Source organism: Falco punctatus, assembly GCF_963210335.1.
Source record: "Falco punctatus genome assembly, chromosome: 5".
Lineage (NCBI taxonomy): Eukaryota > Metazoa > Chordata > Aves > Falconiformes > Falconidae > Falco > Falco punctatus.
In genome coordinates this window covers 39,031,961-39,050,171 of record NC_137584.1, presented here as the reverse complement: position 1 = coordinate 39,050,171, position 18,211 = coordinate 39,031,961, and the positions used below count along the sequence as shown (strand labels likewise).

The 18,211-nt window shown below is 40.9% G+C and overlaps 1 protein-coding gene across 1 annotated transcript in view; it reads left to right on the top strand.

The window, feature by feature from the left end:
• LOC308064448 (uncharacterized protein) overlaps positions 1-18,211 on the top strand; it is a 51,449-nt gene that overhangs the window by 16,521 nt on the left and 16,717 nt on the right. The window contains exons 3-10 of the mRNA XM_080388971.1: positions 631-727; positions 3,617-3,862; positions 5,095-5,190; positions 6,230-6,371; positions 8,119-8,227; positions 9,127-10,549; positions 11,705-11,813; positions 15,653-15,818. Coding sequence (XP_080245097.1) covers positions 631-727; positions 3,617-3,862; positions 5,095-5,190; positions 6,230-6,371; positions 8,119-8,227; positions 9,127-10,549; positions 11,705-11,813; positions 15,653-15,818 — 2,388 coding nt within the window. The remainder of the gene's footprint in view (positions 1-630; positions 728-3,616; positions 3,863-5,094; positions 5,191-6,229; positions 6,372-8,118; positions 8,228-9,126; positions 10,550-11,704; positions 11,814-15,652; positions 15,819-18,211) is intronic.

Below are 18,211 nucleotides of genomic sequence, written 5' to 3'. Positions count from 1 at the left end.
AGCAATGTAGTCAGAAACAGAGTCAGTCCTTTCTCTGCCTTAGTGAAGATTTCTGTGGAGGCAAAGGTTGGACTTATTCTTCTCTCCTTTCATCCCTTATTTTAGACAATGCTCGTATTTCCTCTTAATTGCATCTGTACTTTGTGGATATTGACTTTTGAAAGCTGCTTTTCATTGATGATGACACTGGTAATTTCCATTTATCAGATCGTTCAACAAACAATGAAATGTTAGGTCCTGGTACATTTTGAAGTTGTACAGTGAAGCCTGGCTTGAGGGTAGCATCTACTCTGATGTTGTTCTAACATCTTCTCAGTGCAAAACTTCTCTCCCTTTTGTGCTTTATCTTCTGTGGTAAGGAGATCCCAGCACATAGACCAGAAGAAAATGCAGGCTGATGTGAGGCTGAGTAGCAAAACCTGGCAAGGCATGGATTGCCTGCACGCTGTCAGTGTACCCTTTGAGCTGTAAAACGGCAAAAGAGTTTTAAATGCAAATGTCAACATTCTTTATTAACAGTAATACACACTTTAAGAAATACCTACCCCAAAATATGGATATGGTGATTCTTTCTGATTAAAAACCATCCAGAAATATAGTTTAATACTCTTATCTTCATGGTATTTTCAGACTCCAGGGCAGCAGGACCAGGTGATGAGGCAGCAGATGGAGCAGCTGCAAAGGCTGGTGGCTGAACAGCAGAAAATCATTGCACTTTACAACCCAGGTACTCAGGGAATCCCTCCTGGTGCTGCGGCACCCTCACTTGCTAATGTTTGCACTCTAGCAGTGAAATGCGGCAGTTTCTTAAAGAGATTTGATAGTTATTTTCGGGGGGGATCTTTCTCTGAAAGTTGGACTGAAACATTCATTTCTTTACGCACATTACACACAAGCTGTAAACCCCAGAAAACACTTATTTCCAGCTTTGTATATTAAAATTCCAGGAGAACTATGAGGAGTCGTCCTTTATGTTTAATAACAGACCTGTACAGACTTCTGTTGACGTACAGATTTGAATGGTACGGCAGAAAATTATAGTATAGTGGTGAGCATTACAGAAAAGCTGAAATATCCTTTTTTTCTGTACCTATATATAAAAGTCACAGCTTTTACCTAGAAATAGGAAGAGGAAGAAAGTCAACACACCATGTTTCTGTTAATAGACTCTTACCTTTAATAGTACAGCCTGTTCCTCACAGCATGATACAACTCCTTGAACAGCTTCATTTTACCAGTGGCATTGCCAGAAAATGCCATCTGCTCAGCAAATAAAAAAAGAGGAGCCCTCCCTCCCCTTCCTACCCTCTATCCACAGCAGTAGCACATCCTCCTCCGTATGTGACCCCATGGTGAAAGTGCAATTAAGGGAAATCCTGTAGACTTGTGACAGCATTGTCCTGGCTTTAGCAGGGCTGCTTGTGCATAACATCAGGCAGGGAGCATCCATAAAGGCATAGGAAGGCCGGGTGATCCTTGGATTGCTGCTGCTCCTCATATGACCTTCTGGGGAGGCAGCTTCACCTAACCCATGTGGCAGGAGCCAAAGCAGCCGAAGGCATCCCCTGACTGCATCTGTACAGTGATGTGGCATGAGTTTTCTCAGTCTGATTTCAAGCTTCTTTGCTCAGTGGAGGACCTGCAGGGGGTCTCATTCTACTAAGATCTCAGAGGATAGTCAGAAGAACTAGGAGATGGTGTGCTAGAGTTCAGTGTAGCCTGATGGGATCTTGCAAATAGCTTTTTAGAGCTAAAAAGCTACATATTTGTTCAGCACTTTCTTCCTGTGCTCTAACCATATATAGTGTGAAGAAGTCCTCTCAGTTAAAGACAGCCATGTCTTTTGCTGTCCATCCATGCATATATAAAAATACTTCATAGCATACATAGTTTGACTGATTTGGACAGAATCATTTATAAACAAAATTCTACTTCAGTTGCCATATAAGGAATATCTACTGTCAATGGTCAGCTCAAAACAATAGACATTACTTTAGACAGAGTTAATGATAATAATAAAATCATCAAGAATTTATGGTCTCCTGACTTCCCACTGTCCCCCACTCTGGAAACTCTAGGATTTGCCACTTATTAGTTGGCTTTAGGGAAACATGGCCTTACATTATTGCTGCCATAAAAGAAATAGAAATTTTAGCAAGTTTTATCTACCTCACTGATGTATATAATAGCAGTTATTAGCCAACAAAATAAAAGGGTTTAGAAAAGTGGAATTAAACAACATTGGCCAGGTAAATCCTTGCAGGCTTTTAACTTCCCTCTCCTCCCAGTGTAACAAAAATGTAAGAAAACAATAAACCCTAGTCTTTTTAATTTGTGTATATGTATGCATAATTAGATCTGTATAAACATACCATATGGTCTCTGCTAGCTTCAAGTGTCAGTGTTTTTGAAGAATATCTGAGCTCTGGGGCTTTGCTTCATTCAGTCTCAGCTGAATGGGGTCAGAAAACCTCCTGAAGGAATGACATATTTACATACCCAGATGCATTTAGCTAGCATCTAAAGCCACAAACAATATAGTTACTTGCATGATAACTGACAAAAATCTGAAAATTCTTATTTGTTAGTGGAGGCAGTGCAGGCTGAGGGTAGCAAAGGACGTTTCATAATTTGGTCCCATTAAGCTTTAAAGAGGTAAAATATGAAGAATTACTAGGGCTATGATTTATCTTATTATGATAAAGGCAATTGCTTTAATATTGCCATGCATTCAAAGACATAATACAGTGAGCAACAGTACAATCAAAACCTCATTGAACTACAGGTTGTCATTTCAATGTGTCATGATAACACAGACAGAAGTGGCTTAGCCTGCCCGCTAGCTGTGCGGTTAGAGCATCTCTCCAGAAGTAGTGAGTTGGGCTTTTTTTTGTGTCTGTGCCAGCCAGGATTTGAATCCAGAGATCAATCTTTTTCCAAAAAATGGCTCAAATGGGGGCTGAGGCAATATCAGTTGCAGTCACTCTCTTCTTCTTGTTGAAGTCAGATCACAGGACAGCAGGGAATCATGGTGTGGAGAAAAAAAAATAAGAAACAAACCTAGTTTTATAACCTTATAAAGGGGTCTCTTTCCTGGAAGTGGTGAGCCTGGCCTCTGGTCCCTATGCGGAACTGCTTATCTTTTCCACTTGGGAGTCTTCTAATAAAATATTAAATATTTTTTTATTTAAACATAAATATAAAAAAACCCCTAGCTATCCAAAGCTGAAAGGAAAACTTTCTCCTCTTTTGCACTGAGGAGTCCCTTAGAGATATTTTGCAACACTTCACTTTCACCTGCTAAGGGACGTAAGGAGTCCTAGGGGAAATATGTGTTTCACATGCTTAGGAGTACTTTGTAATTTCTTTTTAATTCAGCATCCCCATAATGTATGATACTTTCGGTTATGACAGATAGCTGTAGCAAGCATGTTTTAGAATTTAAATAAAATAACAAAAGCAAAATTTGATTATTTCACTCTAAACATGCAAAGCACCTGGGAACATGAAAGCAACAGTGTTTTTGTGCAATACCAGTTTAGCAAGAGATTTCTAGTTTCTGCAAAATATTTGCCTTAAGCTTCTCTAATTTTTCTTCTCTGCTAATTATTTTTAGGCTTTTCTGTTTCTCCTGGGATACCTTCCCACCTAGTAGCCACAATGCCACCCCTTCCATGCTTCCCGGTTGCTTTCACTCCTGTCCAGTTCCCATCAGAAAATTCTTCCCAAGTTGAGAGCCCGGAGTGGTTACAGACCTCTCCTTCGGCAATGCACTCTGCTTGGGAAAGCAGATCCACGCTGTTTGTTCCAAATGAAAGCAGTTCAGAAATCTCAGGAGAGCACATGCAGCTTTCAGATTCAGGTGGGTAAAAAGCACTGGAAATCTGAAGCTAAGGCTATTGTGCCACTCCTGTGAATTTTTGCTCTTGCTGGTGAGTGTTGCTGATGTTATTGCAGCTCAAGGGAAGGTGTTTTGTCTTTACAGTGGCTTGCTATAAAAGCTTTTAAAATATTTTAAGCTTGGTTTTGCTTTTTGAATCACAGTCCTGACTCTCATACTGACAGAGAAATTTGGCCTTCTAGATATAAACGGAGCAGAAAGTCATTGAACTGGAAAAACTAAGTTATATGAAGTAGGGAGTATGTTATACTTAAGGGGAGAAGCATAAAAAGTAGAAAGTGGATATAGCTTCCAAAGGTGAGAGAATAAGTTTCTTTAGCTAAGAAGGCCTGCTCTTTGTCAGCAATCTTGGTGTTTCTCACATTGATGCAGAGCGGCATTGTTTGGAGGAAAAGCAATGTAAGGTGCTACTTGGTATCTTGTCTTTGCTACACTTTGCCAGCCTTGTCATCTGTGGGAAGACATCAAGGGGCAAGAAAGAAGAAAGAGTGATTTGCAAGAAATCAAAAGTTGATTTCAGAATGAAGAGGAACAAAAAGGGGTGGGAATGAAACTGCTTAAAGGGGAAGATGATGTAAATCAGACCTGCATCCTGGATTCCTTTGAACTTTTATAGCAAGACCTGGCTGTGAAGCTGTTGAGACAGCCCTGTAGTACAATTGAGACTTTAATTTCATATTCTTCAAGCTAGCTCAGAACCAATACTCTCACTGAAAGTCTTGACTCCTTCTTCTGCCTTGCACTATGATTTTCTTGCTGGGTTAACCTGAACCTGGGTCAGTTGCCCAGTGATGTTTATCAGAGCTTCAGAAATACTTCTGCCAGCACAAACTGGGGAGGGGGGTGTGGGGTGCTGTCACATATGAGGACAGCAGAAATCTGTGAGCAAGAACACACTAGGACAGGGGGAGGTATGACTGCTTTTTTTTGGCAGCAGCGCTGACTTAGACCTGCTTCATGTGTGTAAAACTAAGGCGTGAAGGTGCAGAGGCCTTAGTACATCAGGTTAACTCCTGACTGGCAGCTGGTCAGTGCAGTTGCCTTTGAAATACGCTTCGCTTGAATGTGTGCTTGAGGACTGGGCTGAACTGAGACCTTCCTGACTGTTGTGATGAGCGTGGGCTTTTTACTGCTGGAAAAATAAACGTGAGTATACCAACAGCCTGAGTAACATGTCACATTCTTATTTAAAGGGATAAGCACTGAGCCATTGCTTCCGTGTACTGAGCGCCCCACAAAAAAACTTTCCAGACAAGATGCTCAAGAAGAGAACAGAAAAGAAAACAAAGGTGAATTACACAGCTGCTGAGACACATTGTTCTTGCCTTGCATTGGGAAGCGCTAGTCAAAAATTCCAGTGCTGGGACACGTCTCCTATTAGAGCATTCTGGAGACAGCATAGCCCCACACGTAAGGCTGTGCAGAGGCACACATGTGGTCTGTGTCCCTTGCTGCCATCAGCCTACTGTGTCACCTCTGCTTCCTCAGCAGTATTCTGACACAAGGCAGGTGAGAACTTTGCAGAAACGGCACTGCTTGTCTGCTGTCAGACTGGAGATTTTTGGTGTGTAGCTGGGAAAGGCTGAGGGAAGGATGGATTCCTGCTGTTGGACCAGAAAGCCCTTTCACTGTGTTGCAAAGTACTTCAGTAGCACTGGGTGCATTAATGTGACTGTGAGCTATATAGTTTCCAGCTACAGCAACAGTGTGTAGCACAAATGAGCCGGTAAAGGCTTTTTGCTGGAGTTGAAAGGCCAAACTTGAGCTAGAAAAGCAAGTCTCCATTAGCTGACACTTAGAAAAAAAGTTTAAATTAAGTGGGAGCCTTCTTGTTGTAGTGAACATAGACAGTAAGCTTCAATAGGAAGAAGTACAAATTTTCACTTTTGTGAAATGGAATAGGAAATGCTCAGTCAGAAACTTTCATATGTACAAATAGTCCTTGTTAAACTCTTCAGTGAACTGGCCTGCAGGTCACATAATTACAGACACATGAGTAGTTCTAGCAAAGTGTCTCCACTGCAGTGTTCTGCAGCGAACACATTAACCAAGCATTACAAATCTCTAGATGCAAGGAGTACAAATCATACCATTTGCCCTTTCCTTATTTCCAGCAACTAGACTTGAGGATCAGGAGCTTCTATTTTTCCTGGGTTGCACCCTTCCACCTACTTAATTCAATTGTGTTCTATAATGTGTTTTCAAAAACCAAAATCTTGCATGTGCTGTTGAAAAGATAAACATTTCTAATTTATTTTGTGATGTTTATTTTACATTTATTCATTCTATAAAGGCTTTGTTTTCATTGACCTTTTTTCTGCCGCTTAGATAACAGTCAATTAAAAGAAAGGAGTTCCCCTGAAACTTTTTCTGCTGTCAAAGAAGAACAAAGAGAACAAGTAAAGGAGGAGATTTCCCCATCTCCCTTTGGCATTGAGGGGAAGATGAAGACTAGAATCACAGAAGACAGGTGAGAAATTATCTTAGTCAGACAAGCTACAAAAGCATGTTTTCCTTGATTGTACACATACTGTATGTGTTATATTTGCAACACAAAGGCTCTTTCCTTTGCTTGAGAGTGGCAGGTATGCATGGGCAGAGATTTGACAGGTCTAGGGACTGGCAGCTGATCTACCTCTGTATAATAGGATGCTGGTTTAGCCAGTTTAGGTGAACTGGTTTTGCAACTATGATCTTCAAAGGCTAGAAGTAAAGCAGAAGTTGGCAGGGAGAGACAACATCTTTTGTTATGCCATCATTTCTTCTGCAGTGGCCATCAGTTTGTGATGGCAGCATCAGTCTGAGTAGCTCATTCATCCTTGTCCTTGCTCTACCTCTTCAGCTGTACCAAAACCAATGTTTATGTGCCTATATAGTGAACAGGTCAGTGAAGTGATCCTTCTTAAAATTATCTGGAGAGAGGAGATATGTAACTTTTAACTTGGATCAGTTCTCTGATCTAGTTCATCACTGCATTGCAGAAGGAGTTGTACCAGCACACTGAGGGGGTGCTCATGGCTAGGCAGGAATGGGTAGGTTGGATTGATGATGGAAGAAATTCTTGTAGAGTTGTTACCTTTCCTCAGCTGATGCAGATAGAAGTGGCAGCTTTTTTGGCACACTGAGCCTTCCATTAAGTATAAAAGAGAAGCAGCAAACTTCTAAAGAAGTATGGACTGAGAGTAACTGTTATGAGTGTGTTTTATTGCTTTAACCATGTGGGCATTGGGCAGAGAAGGAAAAGAGGGACCTCCAGAACAGAAGGCCGGGAAGAGGTGGCAGGACCATGAGCACCTCTGGGCAATTGGGCCTGTTCACATACACCTTTTTTGGATCAGCAGTGAGCTCCTGAAATCTGTCTCCCAGTCAGCCCCACTTGTGCTTTGGTTGACGTTGTGGTCTCAGCATGAGCCAGTTGACACTGAAGCCCAGAACGTACTCCAGCTCTTCATGACATTTTCGCTATGGGACCGGGCTGCAATTGATTTGAAGTAAATTTCCTTGAAATGTGTATTGCCTAACGTGTCCTCAGCAACATGTTTTGCTTTACAAATCTAATCCTATTAGGCCATGCCAGAGCCAGATTGACAAACAGAAAAGATTGCACATGGTGTTAGCTGTACGTGGGGTATAGAACGAACAGGAATGATGTGCTGCATAACCAGTACCTCTATTACACCCAGAACTTTTTAATATTCAGCAGAAATTATTAGTAAGTGACTAAATTAAGGCTCTAAGCACATTTCCGATGAAATATGTTAATGCATGCTGTATTATGCTTAATTTTGAATCAGCGTTCAATTTGTCCCTCCACAACATTATAGACATTATTTTTCTCCTCTATTACTCTTCACCACCTAATTCAAACCACTCTGTCAGAGAGACAGTGAGTTCTTTGTGACTGTAACCAGCTTTAGTTTGGAGAAAAAGTCTGAAATATTTTTCCTTTTGACAATTTTCTATTTTTAAGGAAAGACTGATACCAGTCAAAAAAATGTTACTACCTAAAAGCATAATTAATGTTTAGTCTAGACAGGATGTTTTAAAATTAGACTTAGATGTCACATAATAGTGGGGGTTTTACTAATATGCTTCACATTTGAAAAAAATTTCAGAGAACATGTCAGTTCTAAACTCAACATCAGCTCCACAAGAGTTATCAAAAGAAAATTAATTGGAGAATGTTACAAGTAAGCGCCTTCTTGTTCCTTGCCTAGACCAATCACACCAGCAGCTGGTATCAGACAGAAGACTTCTGAAGAATCTGTTGAAGAAGAACTCAAAGTAGACAATCATCTTATAGAAAAAGAGCAGAAGGAGCCACAGGTACTGTGCTATTGGTGCATTCACTTTGGTTTTGACAAGTTCTCATGGGCTTGGGTATTGTGTGGGCTCTGTTTTGGCTCATTATATGGCAGCACGTTTTTCCACTATTCTATCATGTGATACTGGAAGATTTTTCCCAAAAGTAAAACCACTGTATTACTCATTCCCAGTCACACTACCCACTGTTTCCCACTGGATTCCTCTCTTTTCACATACTTTCTGGGTCACAGTTTGTGCCTGAGTCTCAACACGCTTAGCTAAATTAGATCTTAAGGTTGATTCTGTTTATTTATTTCATAATAAATGGTCCATGTGGTCTCTTATGTGCCACTGATGCAACAATGGGAGCATTTCTGAATACAATTTTTATACAAGGATTGAGTACAGTAATACTGTTCTGCTTTTTGCCGTATGTACGGTTTGAAATGAGTTTGTCTGACACCTCTAGGTGTCAGACTCAGCACTTCGTTAGTCGTGTTGACTTGGAAGATGCACATTTTGTCACTCAGGGATTTTCTCTGTGCTCCCTGGCAAAATAGCATCTCAGGCTGATGCATTTATATATTTCTGTGTCACACTGTAAAAAACACTCACACTTCCTTTAAAAACAAAGAAAGAAAGAAAGAACTTTTTTCATCTTCTATCATATAAACACTTACCACCATTTTAACCATCTGACTCTACTAATGAATTGATGAAGGTGTCATATAGCGACTGCCTCTAAAAGTTCCTATACCTTCCCTGTAATCTCAGGGCTGTTACTTATGTACTCAGTTATCCACAGCCAGTGTCTTTAAGACTTCTGGTGTCTCAGGTTTTTCAATTAACATAAATATCTTCCTTTTTGGAGAATGATTCTCGAACTGTGATTGTCAGGATTTTTGGTGGTTTTTTTTCAGAGCAAGGCAAAAGTAACACCTCAGAAGGCTTTTCTGAAACGAAAAGAAGGTATGGCAAGGCTTAAAAAGAATAAACAGAAGCTTTTAAAAGAAGACAGCAAGCATTACAGAAGAGCTGGTTTGGATTGCTGTGGTCGTTTCTCCCAGCCTGGCCAAATGGATGCAGGTATACTGCAGCCAGGGGAATGCTCTCAGTTAAATCTGCACATCAGTAGCTCTGTGCAGATAGGTACACATGAAAAAAAAGCAGACTGTGCTTTAGCTGAGTGGGAGATCAAAGCTCAGGCTGACTATGAAGCAAAAGTAGTTGAGCAAAGTGCAGAAGAAAAAGAAGTGATTGGGAGAGATGAAGACACAAAAGAAAATGCTGTTGACTCACCGCAGAGAAGGTGGCCTGAAATCCTCCAGCCATGCCCTGAAACTGTAATAGAAATGAACCTACAAGTAGGTGAGGAAAGGGAAACTCATCATATGGATTCTCTAGGACAAGCAGACAGAACTGATGGAAGACCTGTGAAGGGCACCCCGCAAAAGGACCTCGGCAGTGTGGATCAGCCTCGGAAGGGTCATCTTAAAGAGGGAGAAAAAAACCCCTTGGAAGTCCTGCAAAAGCATTATCCACTTCAGGATTTAGAAGGACACTGCATCAAGGAGGGGGAGTGGAAGGCAGGCCCTGCGTTCACACAGCATCAGAGGTGGGTTCAGGTATGGCCACAGGAACTTGTTTCAGGGGACCAGAGCTCTGAAAGCAAAAGACAAATCCATACTGGGTTTAAGATGGTCAATGGTAAGATAGTAAAACTTACACGTAGCTCACCTGAGTCTGTGGGGGTGGGAAGCTCATCCTCAGCCTTGCAGCAAGAGTGGCAAAGGAAGGGGACAGCTGCCTTGACCTCGCACGTTGCATCTTTGCCCTGTGAGTCAAGCTGCTTGTCCTCCAACACTGAAGATGACCCGAGACCTCACCATGTTCAGTACTGCTCCCAGCACGAACTTCAGGGAGTCGATCACACTGACAGACATTTGGATCTCTCTGATGGTGATTATGCTAGTGATGAGCCCAGTGGAACTGAAAAAACATCTGTTAGAAGATACAGCAGATCACCCCCAAGGAAACAAGATATTCAAGCCATCTCAAGACAGCAAGGTCTCTCCTGCAGCACAAGCAGCAGCGATTCCAGTACTGGGGCTGTCAGGCTGAAAGGGAGCAAGGCTTGCTCTTCTCTTCAGCAGCCCCCGTTTCATCTCACAAGATTGAAAAGGAGAGAGCATGAGCCTGAGTCAAAGAACAAGAGTAGGACCAGGTGTGCTCAGAGCCCACATCTGCCATCCTCAACAGCGGCTGGTGAGATTCGTGCTTTCGAGATTAAAGAAATCCCTACAGTGGAGGAACCACAGAAAAAACTGTTTACAGACACATTAGGTAAGAGCTACCCAAGTTTTGATTTACAATTATTTTCTATAGGGGGAAAAATTTTCTCTTGGATTTATGATTCATTCTGCCTGTGCTCCCTAGATAACATTCACCTCTGTCAGTGTCTCTCAGTCCTAAACTGGGGGGAAAAAAGAAGAGGGGAGAGAGATATTTGCAAGCCCGCTGTTGTCACTAGACATTTTTCCTAAGTCTGTTGCTTGAGATGCACTTTCAGGTGCAGACTTTAAACCCACGAGATGAGTCAGAGGTTCAGAGAGTCCCTGGAGTCAGGAACTCCCCCGGAGTTCCTGGTACCTTAGGTATGTTCTTCCTACTAATGCCTTTACAGTGAGATGTTCATGTTTTCTATTTACCCTTCTCAGAGATAACATGACTTTAACAAAGGCGGGCAAAATAATTTCTCAAATTTGCATGTTTTGTTGCTAAGACACAGAGAGCCTCACATCAGTGGAAAATAATGACTGCCTAAGAAAATCTTCACTCACTTTGTCCTGAATGAGGTCCCGGCTCTTTCGTCAACCAAACTTTCTAGCTTTTTGGCCCAGATGGCAATGAAACAGTATCCTGCTTGAGCAAGATTTAGTCCTTTTTATTAAACTGTTTCTTGACTTTTCTTCTCTCTTGGTTTCCATTAAAGGTCTTCACCCACACTGGCTCCTCATCCCAAACCCACTGGCTGTCTCTTTACGTAGGATCAGTCAAAATCAGTTGTCCTGCCTGCAATAATCTCCGGGGCAGAAATACTCAGTTCTGATGGCTCTCAATTGCTCTTTCACAACTTGCTAAGCACACTCTGTGTCAGGCTGCTGTTAAAAAAGGGTTCCCGAGGCCTCTTTGAAAGTTATACTCAAAATAAGGTTGAACAATCACGTGACATTCACATTCCTGAAAAGGAATTTGGCTTCCGACACCAATATATCCCCAAATCCATTTCACTTATCACGCTTTGTAGGGCTTGGATTGCACTACTAAGAACTGTGCTAGGAATGGAATACTTGCACAATTAGGCAAAGATATATTAATTTTTTTTGATAGATTAAGCAATAAAGTTTAATGCGCTCATGCAGCCTGTGGTTTTAAATACACAGAGAGTGTTCACGTGTATTCACAAAGTTCAGTGTACTAACACAGATGTCTTTATAGAAGAAACTCAGAGCATCCTTACCAGCGGATTAGAGAATGGCATATATAGCAGAGGAACCCCTGCCCTGAACAGGGTGAGAGAACAAGAGAAAGGAGTGCATTTTCACAGGTAAATCTGTATACACCAGAAATTGATTTGTGTGTGCAGCGAGGCAAATATTTCCTTTAGGATCCTTAAAATCAGGTTGCTAATTCTTATTTATTAGCTAGCTTCTTTTTGAGGGCATCTATGTTGTTTCAGAACTCAAACGCTTATTTAGCTGTCTAGATTAAAAGTAAAGCACCTAACTGAAGGGGGCCAACTCTGAAAATACTAATGCAGTTTGCATCTCAAAGCTCAGTAATGCCAAATGCTTTTTGTAAGTTGCTGAACAACTTCAGACTACACTGAAATGAATAAGAACTCAGGATAAGTTGTTTTATGGCATTGTGCCTCTGATGGAGTAAAGGGTAAATATCTCATATTCTCATAACTCATTCACATGACATGCACCCATACTTCTGAGGTTAACAAAAAGTGTATAGCATATATCAATGACACAGCATTGTTATTTCAGGAATACCTGTCTTCAGACTAGAGGATGCATTTGGTACCATATAAATTAAGAACTTGAAAATTCAAGAGAGTTACTTTTGTAATTTGTAATTATTAAATGCTGAAAATTGGTTTGGTTTGGTTTGGTTTTACATCTTCATAGAAGTAAAATAGTTCCTTACCACAAAATCCCTGCAAGAAATAAGATTTGAATCTATGAGGTTTGAAATGGAAGTGCCTTCAGAACTGTAGCTACAGGTTATGCAAATGCCTCTACTAAAAATTGAGCATGCTCACAATAAAATCAAATGTGTATTTTTAATGTGATGAAATCTGCTAGAAATTACTAGGTACCATCTACTGTAAACACAGGAGAGATTATTTTCCTCTTTGCATTTCAAGCCTAGTTCTTAACTAGTGCCAAATTAGCATAATTTATTGATTTGGATTTTTGTTTTAATATGTAATGCAAAGTAAAAAAATATTTTTCACATCTGCTTGTCCATTCCTCTTAGTTTCAAAGACCATGGGATTAGTGCCAAAGGGTATTTCTGAATTACATTTATTGGTTTGTATAATTTCCTCTTATAGCTGCCTTTCAGCAAAATACTTTCAATGACTTAAGAATAAATAGTTTCATTAAGGATCCTTCTTGCTTGTGATCTTGCAAACATATTGAAAGATGATCTCCAACTGACTGTGATAAGTGTTCCAGATGTGAATATTTGTGGGATTTGGCAGTTCATAAAACTGCTAATGAAATTAGGTGCTGCTCTTACTTTTACTGGTGTAAATTTGAGCTGTGGAGTGATGTACTGGTGCAGAATTACTGCAGTGCTGCACTCTGCCAGCACTGCATTCTCTGCCTACTGACAGTGCTGCCTCACAGATGACATGGCTTTGATTTTTTTGTAATAGTGCAGCTTTTTTTAAGAGGTTTCCATGGATTTATTCATGTCATTAGCCATAGTAGCCCCTAGCATTTCCACACAGATGTTTATCCAAAAATGCCTGCTTGGTATAATGTATACATCTTTTTGCTCACTTTTTGTAATTTATGAACTAAAACTAATTGCAAAAGGCAGCTTATCCTCCTTGACTATATTGGCCCTGTGCTGAACCATGCAATCCAAGAATCTGCTTTGCATTTTTAAACCAGTAACCCTATCAGGAACACAAGATGTCCACCACATAGGTAGCATTTCATTTATGCCATGTTGGCAACTCGTGCTGGCTGGAAGCAACAAAAATGATTTTGAGAGAAGCATGGCATGCCTGGACCTGCCCAGTCTATCCATTCTTTTGTTTCCAAGCACTTTGTTTTCAGACCTCTGCAGGCACAAACAGTGTAGGCAAGATGGTGAAAGCTGTTGGGATGTAGTGTGTTGTGTGCATCTGGTGCCTAAAGGAGCCTGAGCAGTGCTCCAGGCAGCAGCCTGTGGCTCCAGCCTTGCAGCACTGAGGTAGTTGCTGCTGGCTCTTGGCATCAGTCAGAGGATTCAGTCTGGTTATTTCCTTGTCCCTTCAACAGGAACGGGCGGGTTGTTTGCCATTTTTAATACATAATTTCCTTTAGTATTGAACCTGTACTCTTTCTGGACAAACAGCAGTAGCCAACACGTTGGAGTTTTTTTCCCCTTCTACATTTCACTAAAAGACTTTGTCTTGGAACAAAGACTTTTGCCTCATGCGTGTTTTTGCCTCGCAGCCAGTATGCTGTGATGTGCCTCACAGAGGTGTGTCTGGGATGCATGCAAAAACCTGAGTTATCACAAAGTGCTTAGCCTTTTTAATGTATTTTAGATATCTGATGTGCATCTAGCTCCTATTTGTGTTTTAAAGCTGGGGCATGAATGGATTTTCAGAGGCTCCAAAGAAGTATGGTGTGTGCTCCCAGTGTCTTTGGTTATTACATTTCCTCAGGCCAGGATCTGTTTTCTAGCCTTGAGGCAAAGAGGCACAGCAGAACACCTCCAGATGACTAAGCTGTCTTACCCTGCAGACCAATGTGGTTGCATCCGAGCTGTCTGCTGGACCTGATCCCTGGCCTGCCCTAACCTCCAGACCTTGCTTGGCATGGCCCGGTGCAGTGCTGCATGGCCAGAGGTCATGCTAGCAAAATAGCGCTCTGCACTGTGCACCTGGGGTCATGCTCCAGCTCTCATTAGTTTATTTGTACAGATGTAAGTCTTGTGTGATTCCGAAGATGCTGGTATCAGCTGAGGATAGCTACCTGGATTTTATTTACAGGGTGCAAAAAACTTAAGACAGTACTTTTCAGTGGAAGGTGTTATGTATAGATCTTACACTTCTGTTCTGGATCATTGTATTTCAGGGCAACTGGTCTGGATATGGAGCAGTGGTAGGCTGGACTTAATCATGTGGGGGCTATATTGGCTAATTTAACTGTGTTAATGTGACAAGAATTAATACTTCTATAGACTACTGCTGAGTCTTTAGCATGCCTTAATGAGAATATTAGACAGGCTTATTTAGGATAAAAAACAACCAAAGGATAAAAATTAGATAATGAATTGTAAAGAGCAGTAGGGTATGGGGATTTCATTTATCCCTTAGTATTTTTGAGAACTTTCATGTTTGTCTGCTGAAGTGCTAAACTTTATCACTGAGAGGAACACATGAGGTCATGGCTGCCTCCTGCAGCTCGTGTTGCTTTTTGATTAATAGTGATGGCCAGACGGTGGCTGTAGGTCATGAAGTGAGCTGAAGTAGGAAGCTAACAAATAATTTAATATCATATTAAAACTGAACTAAGCTGTTAGATCATACTCATACAAATATACTTTGTTTGAGGATACATAAAGATTTATACTCTTCTCCTCTTGCTGAGTTTTTAAGTGCACTTCCAGACCACTCATGCCTTGAGCCATTGAGTTCAAAATCTCTTCTGTATGCTGAGCTCCAACATTTAACTCTTGGAATATATTTACCTATGGAAAGTAAAGTACTTTACCCCCTTTTGTTCAGGTCCATGGCTGTTCTGATTTGTAGTAATGATGGGGCTGCTGGAAATACAGCTCAGTCCCCAGCCTTGCATGATGAAGTGCTTCATAGGTGCAATGCCGGGGAACAAGCTGTGCCTTCTGCGGATCTGCCCTAATTTAGCGTTCTCTCTGAATAGAAAAGGTGTTTCAAAGCCTTGAAGTTCATGGTCATTATGTTGTCAGAAAATTCCAACACAAATTGTTTTCTTCTGCTCAATAGGATAAATTGCATGAGTGTTCCCAGTGATGAAGTACCTAGATTTTGACAGATGCTGATAACTTGTTGCCACTCCCAGCAGTATCAGCATATACGAGACATGCCCAAGCCCTCCAAAAATCATGCCCAAGAAGGGTCCTTCATTATAGTCTTTATGCCAACTCCATATTCTTTGTTTACCTTCTGAACAGAGCGCGAATGGACCAGCTTAAGACTGTCAGGAGCCAGGAGCTGACTCACTCTTTGGAATACAATAGCAATCCAATGCACCCACTGCAGAAAGAAAAAAATGCCCACAGCAAGTTCAAAGGGACAGCTACAGTCACTGGTGAAAATGTGAAATTGGAAGAAATACAAGTAAGCTGTCTTCTGTACAATAAATATGCAGTTCTCATCAATTAATATCCTTCCATGCAGGCACCTTATGGTAGTACCTGAATCCTTCCACTTGCCACAGATGGCCAATTATTCGTGCTACTTATTGAGGACAGCTGTATATACAATTGATGTTTTATGTTAACAGGACATTGCTTTGATTTGTGTTTTAAATGCACATCCAACTTTATTTAAGGAAAAAAAACCCAGGTTGTTCTTTCTATTTCTTAAGAAAGGTTGAGAAATTCCCCTTTTACTTATAATTCCTTGTGCTGATTTGCCCAGATCTGAGCTGCTCCTTGAAAAAGTTCCAACTTCTGCCACAGCGGGCTTTACATCTTCTTCATATAAGAAGCCATTGTGCCAGTGGCACAGAGGTATTGGCCATCATTCTCTATTCTCATCCCTGAGTTGGGAGTTTGTTGATTTTTTTCTTTAAACTATCCTGATCTTTGCCTTTGAGGTATTTTGATCATATCTAGCTGTGTATCTAACAACCTAACCTGCCTAATAACAACCCCGAGTCATTTATTGTGGTTTCCTTTTGGGGATTCTAGAGGTTTGAATCCTCTATTTCAGCCTTCTTAGTGATAAAGTAATCTCTCAATATCTCTAGCTATTATCCCTATTAAAAACAGCTAGACATAATATGACTAAGTAATTTTCTAGAGGAAACACTGATAAAGAGAAGAAAAAAAATGGTGAGCCATGTGAGGCAGCGATAAAGGAGTGGGGGCAGCTAGAAGCTATATTTTCATAGGATTAAAGGGTAGGCAATGGTAAGGCTCAGAAATGTCTGGAACAATGTTCTGCTGCAAAAGGATGTCTAAATCTGATATATTTGACAGCATACTGACAATTTCAATTATTTTCTTGACCAGAAAATTTTCAGAAAAAGTAAACCTAGCAAGATAGTACTTTGCTCAAACTTTCTATACTTTCTTTATTTTTCATTTGTATATTTTTGAAATACATGTTTTTGTACCATACACATTGTAAGTGTTTGCTCGTGTTCCATATTTCTCTAGAGGTAGCATTTACAACAGAAAATTATTAACTGTTTCAGTGAGGTCATTTTAGTATTTTGAATAAAAAAAAATTTAAATGTCCTCTCTGCACAATATTTTGAAACATCAGCTTTCTTTCCACCTGTGATTAAAAAAAACTTGTTAGAATTTCTACCAGGGAGTAACTGGTTCCTGACTAGGTCTTAGCCCTAGAGATGAAGTCTGATATTTGTTCCTACCTGACAACATGAGTGAGAGTGCAAAAATTTAATTTTCCACAAAACAATTACGAAACACTTTCTGAGTCACTTATCTGTGTGATTCTCAAGTTCAGAAGTCTGCTTCTTCTTGAAAATGGCTGATGGATGTGCCAAATTCTAACCAGGCAGCTCACAGCAAAGAAAGGATGGTGATTGGGTCACAAGTGGGCAGATACAGAAGTGAAGGGAAAGTTGGAAAGGGATGAATGTGACGATTCATTGATTACAGTGCAAGCTGCACATTTCTGGCTTAACTCCACCAATATTCCATTTGCAGTATCCAGCATGAGAGCTCTGAAGGAAAAGAACTCAGTGTTGGCTTCAGCATGGGTGAGGGAAGGAGAAGGGAGTAGAGAAATATAATGGAGATGCATGCATATGGAAAAGTCCTCTCCAAAATGCCTCAGATTTCATTACTTTCATTTTACTGAACTCAGTTGAAAATTACATATTTGAAATCCCCTGCTGTTTGTAAAGACCATTTAAATATTCAAGTACCTTTCTCACCACATGAAGTTCTGATGAACTGACACTTTTGCCATTACCCTGCATTCCTGCCTTGTTTTGAGAACATTTCCATTTAATGATGTTTGTTTGCATGATTAGTTTGCATTTCCTGATTTTCCTTCACACAGCAAGGACTTCTCTTGGCTCACTTTGTAACAACTGGTTTGTTTTAAATATAGGAGTTTAGAGGATAGTGGGGTTTTGTTGGTTTGGGAGGGTTTGGGGTTTTTTTTTGGGGGGGTTGTTTGTTTTTTTCTCTGAAGAAATAATTTCAAAGACATTCTTTTTATATTGCAAACCTTTATATCAACGACCTTTATACTGTAGGCCAGGGGTCCTCAAACTTTTTAACCAGGGGGCCGGCACGCGGATGAAGTGGCAGGAGGTCATCTGCGGCTGCTTGGTTTCCCCCCCCACCCCCCGGCGGGGGGGTTCTGTAAATACCGGGGGCTGGACTGAGGACCCTGGGGGGCTGTATCCAGCCCACGGGCTGTAGTTTGAGGACCCCTGCTGTAGACCTTTAATCAGAGCAAAACACTCCATGTTTCCTTCTGGATGGGTGAGGTGAGCATGCCTAGTGCAGAGCAGGGAATGACATCGC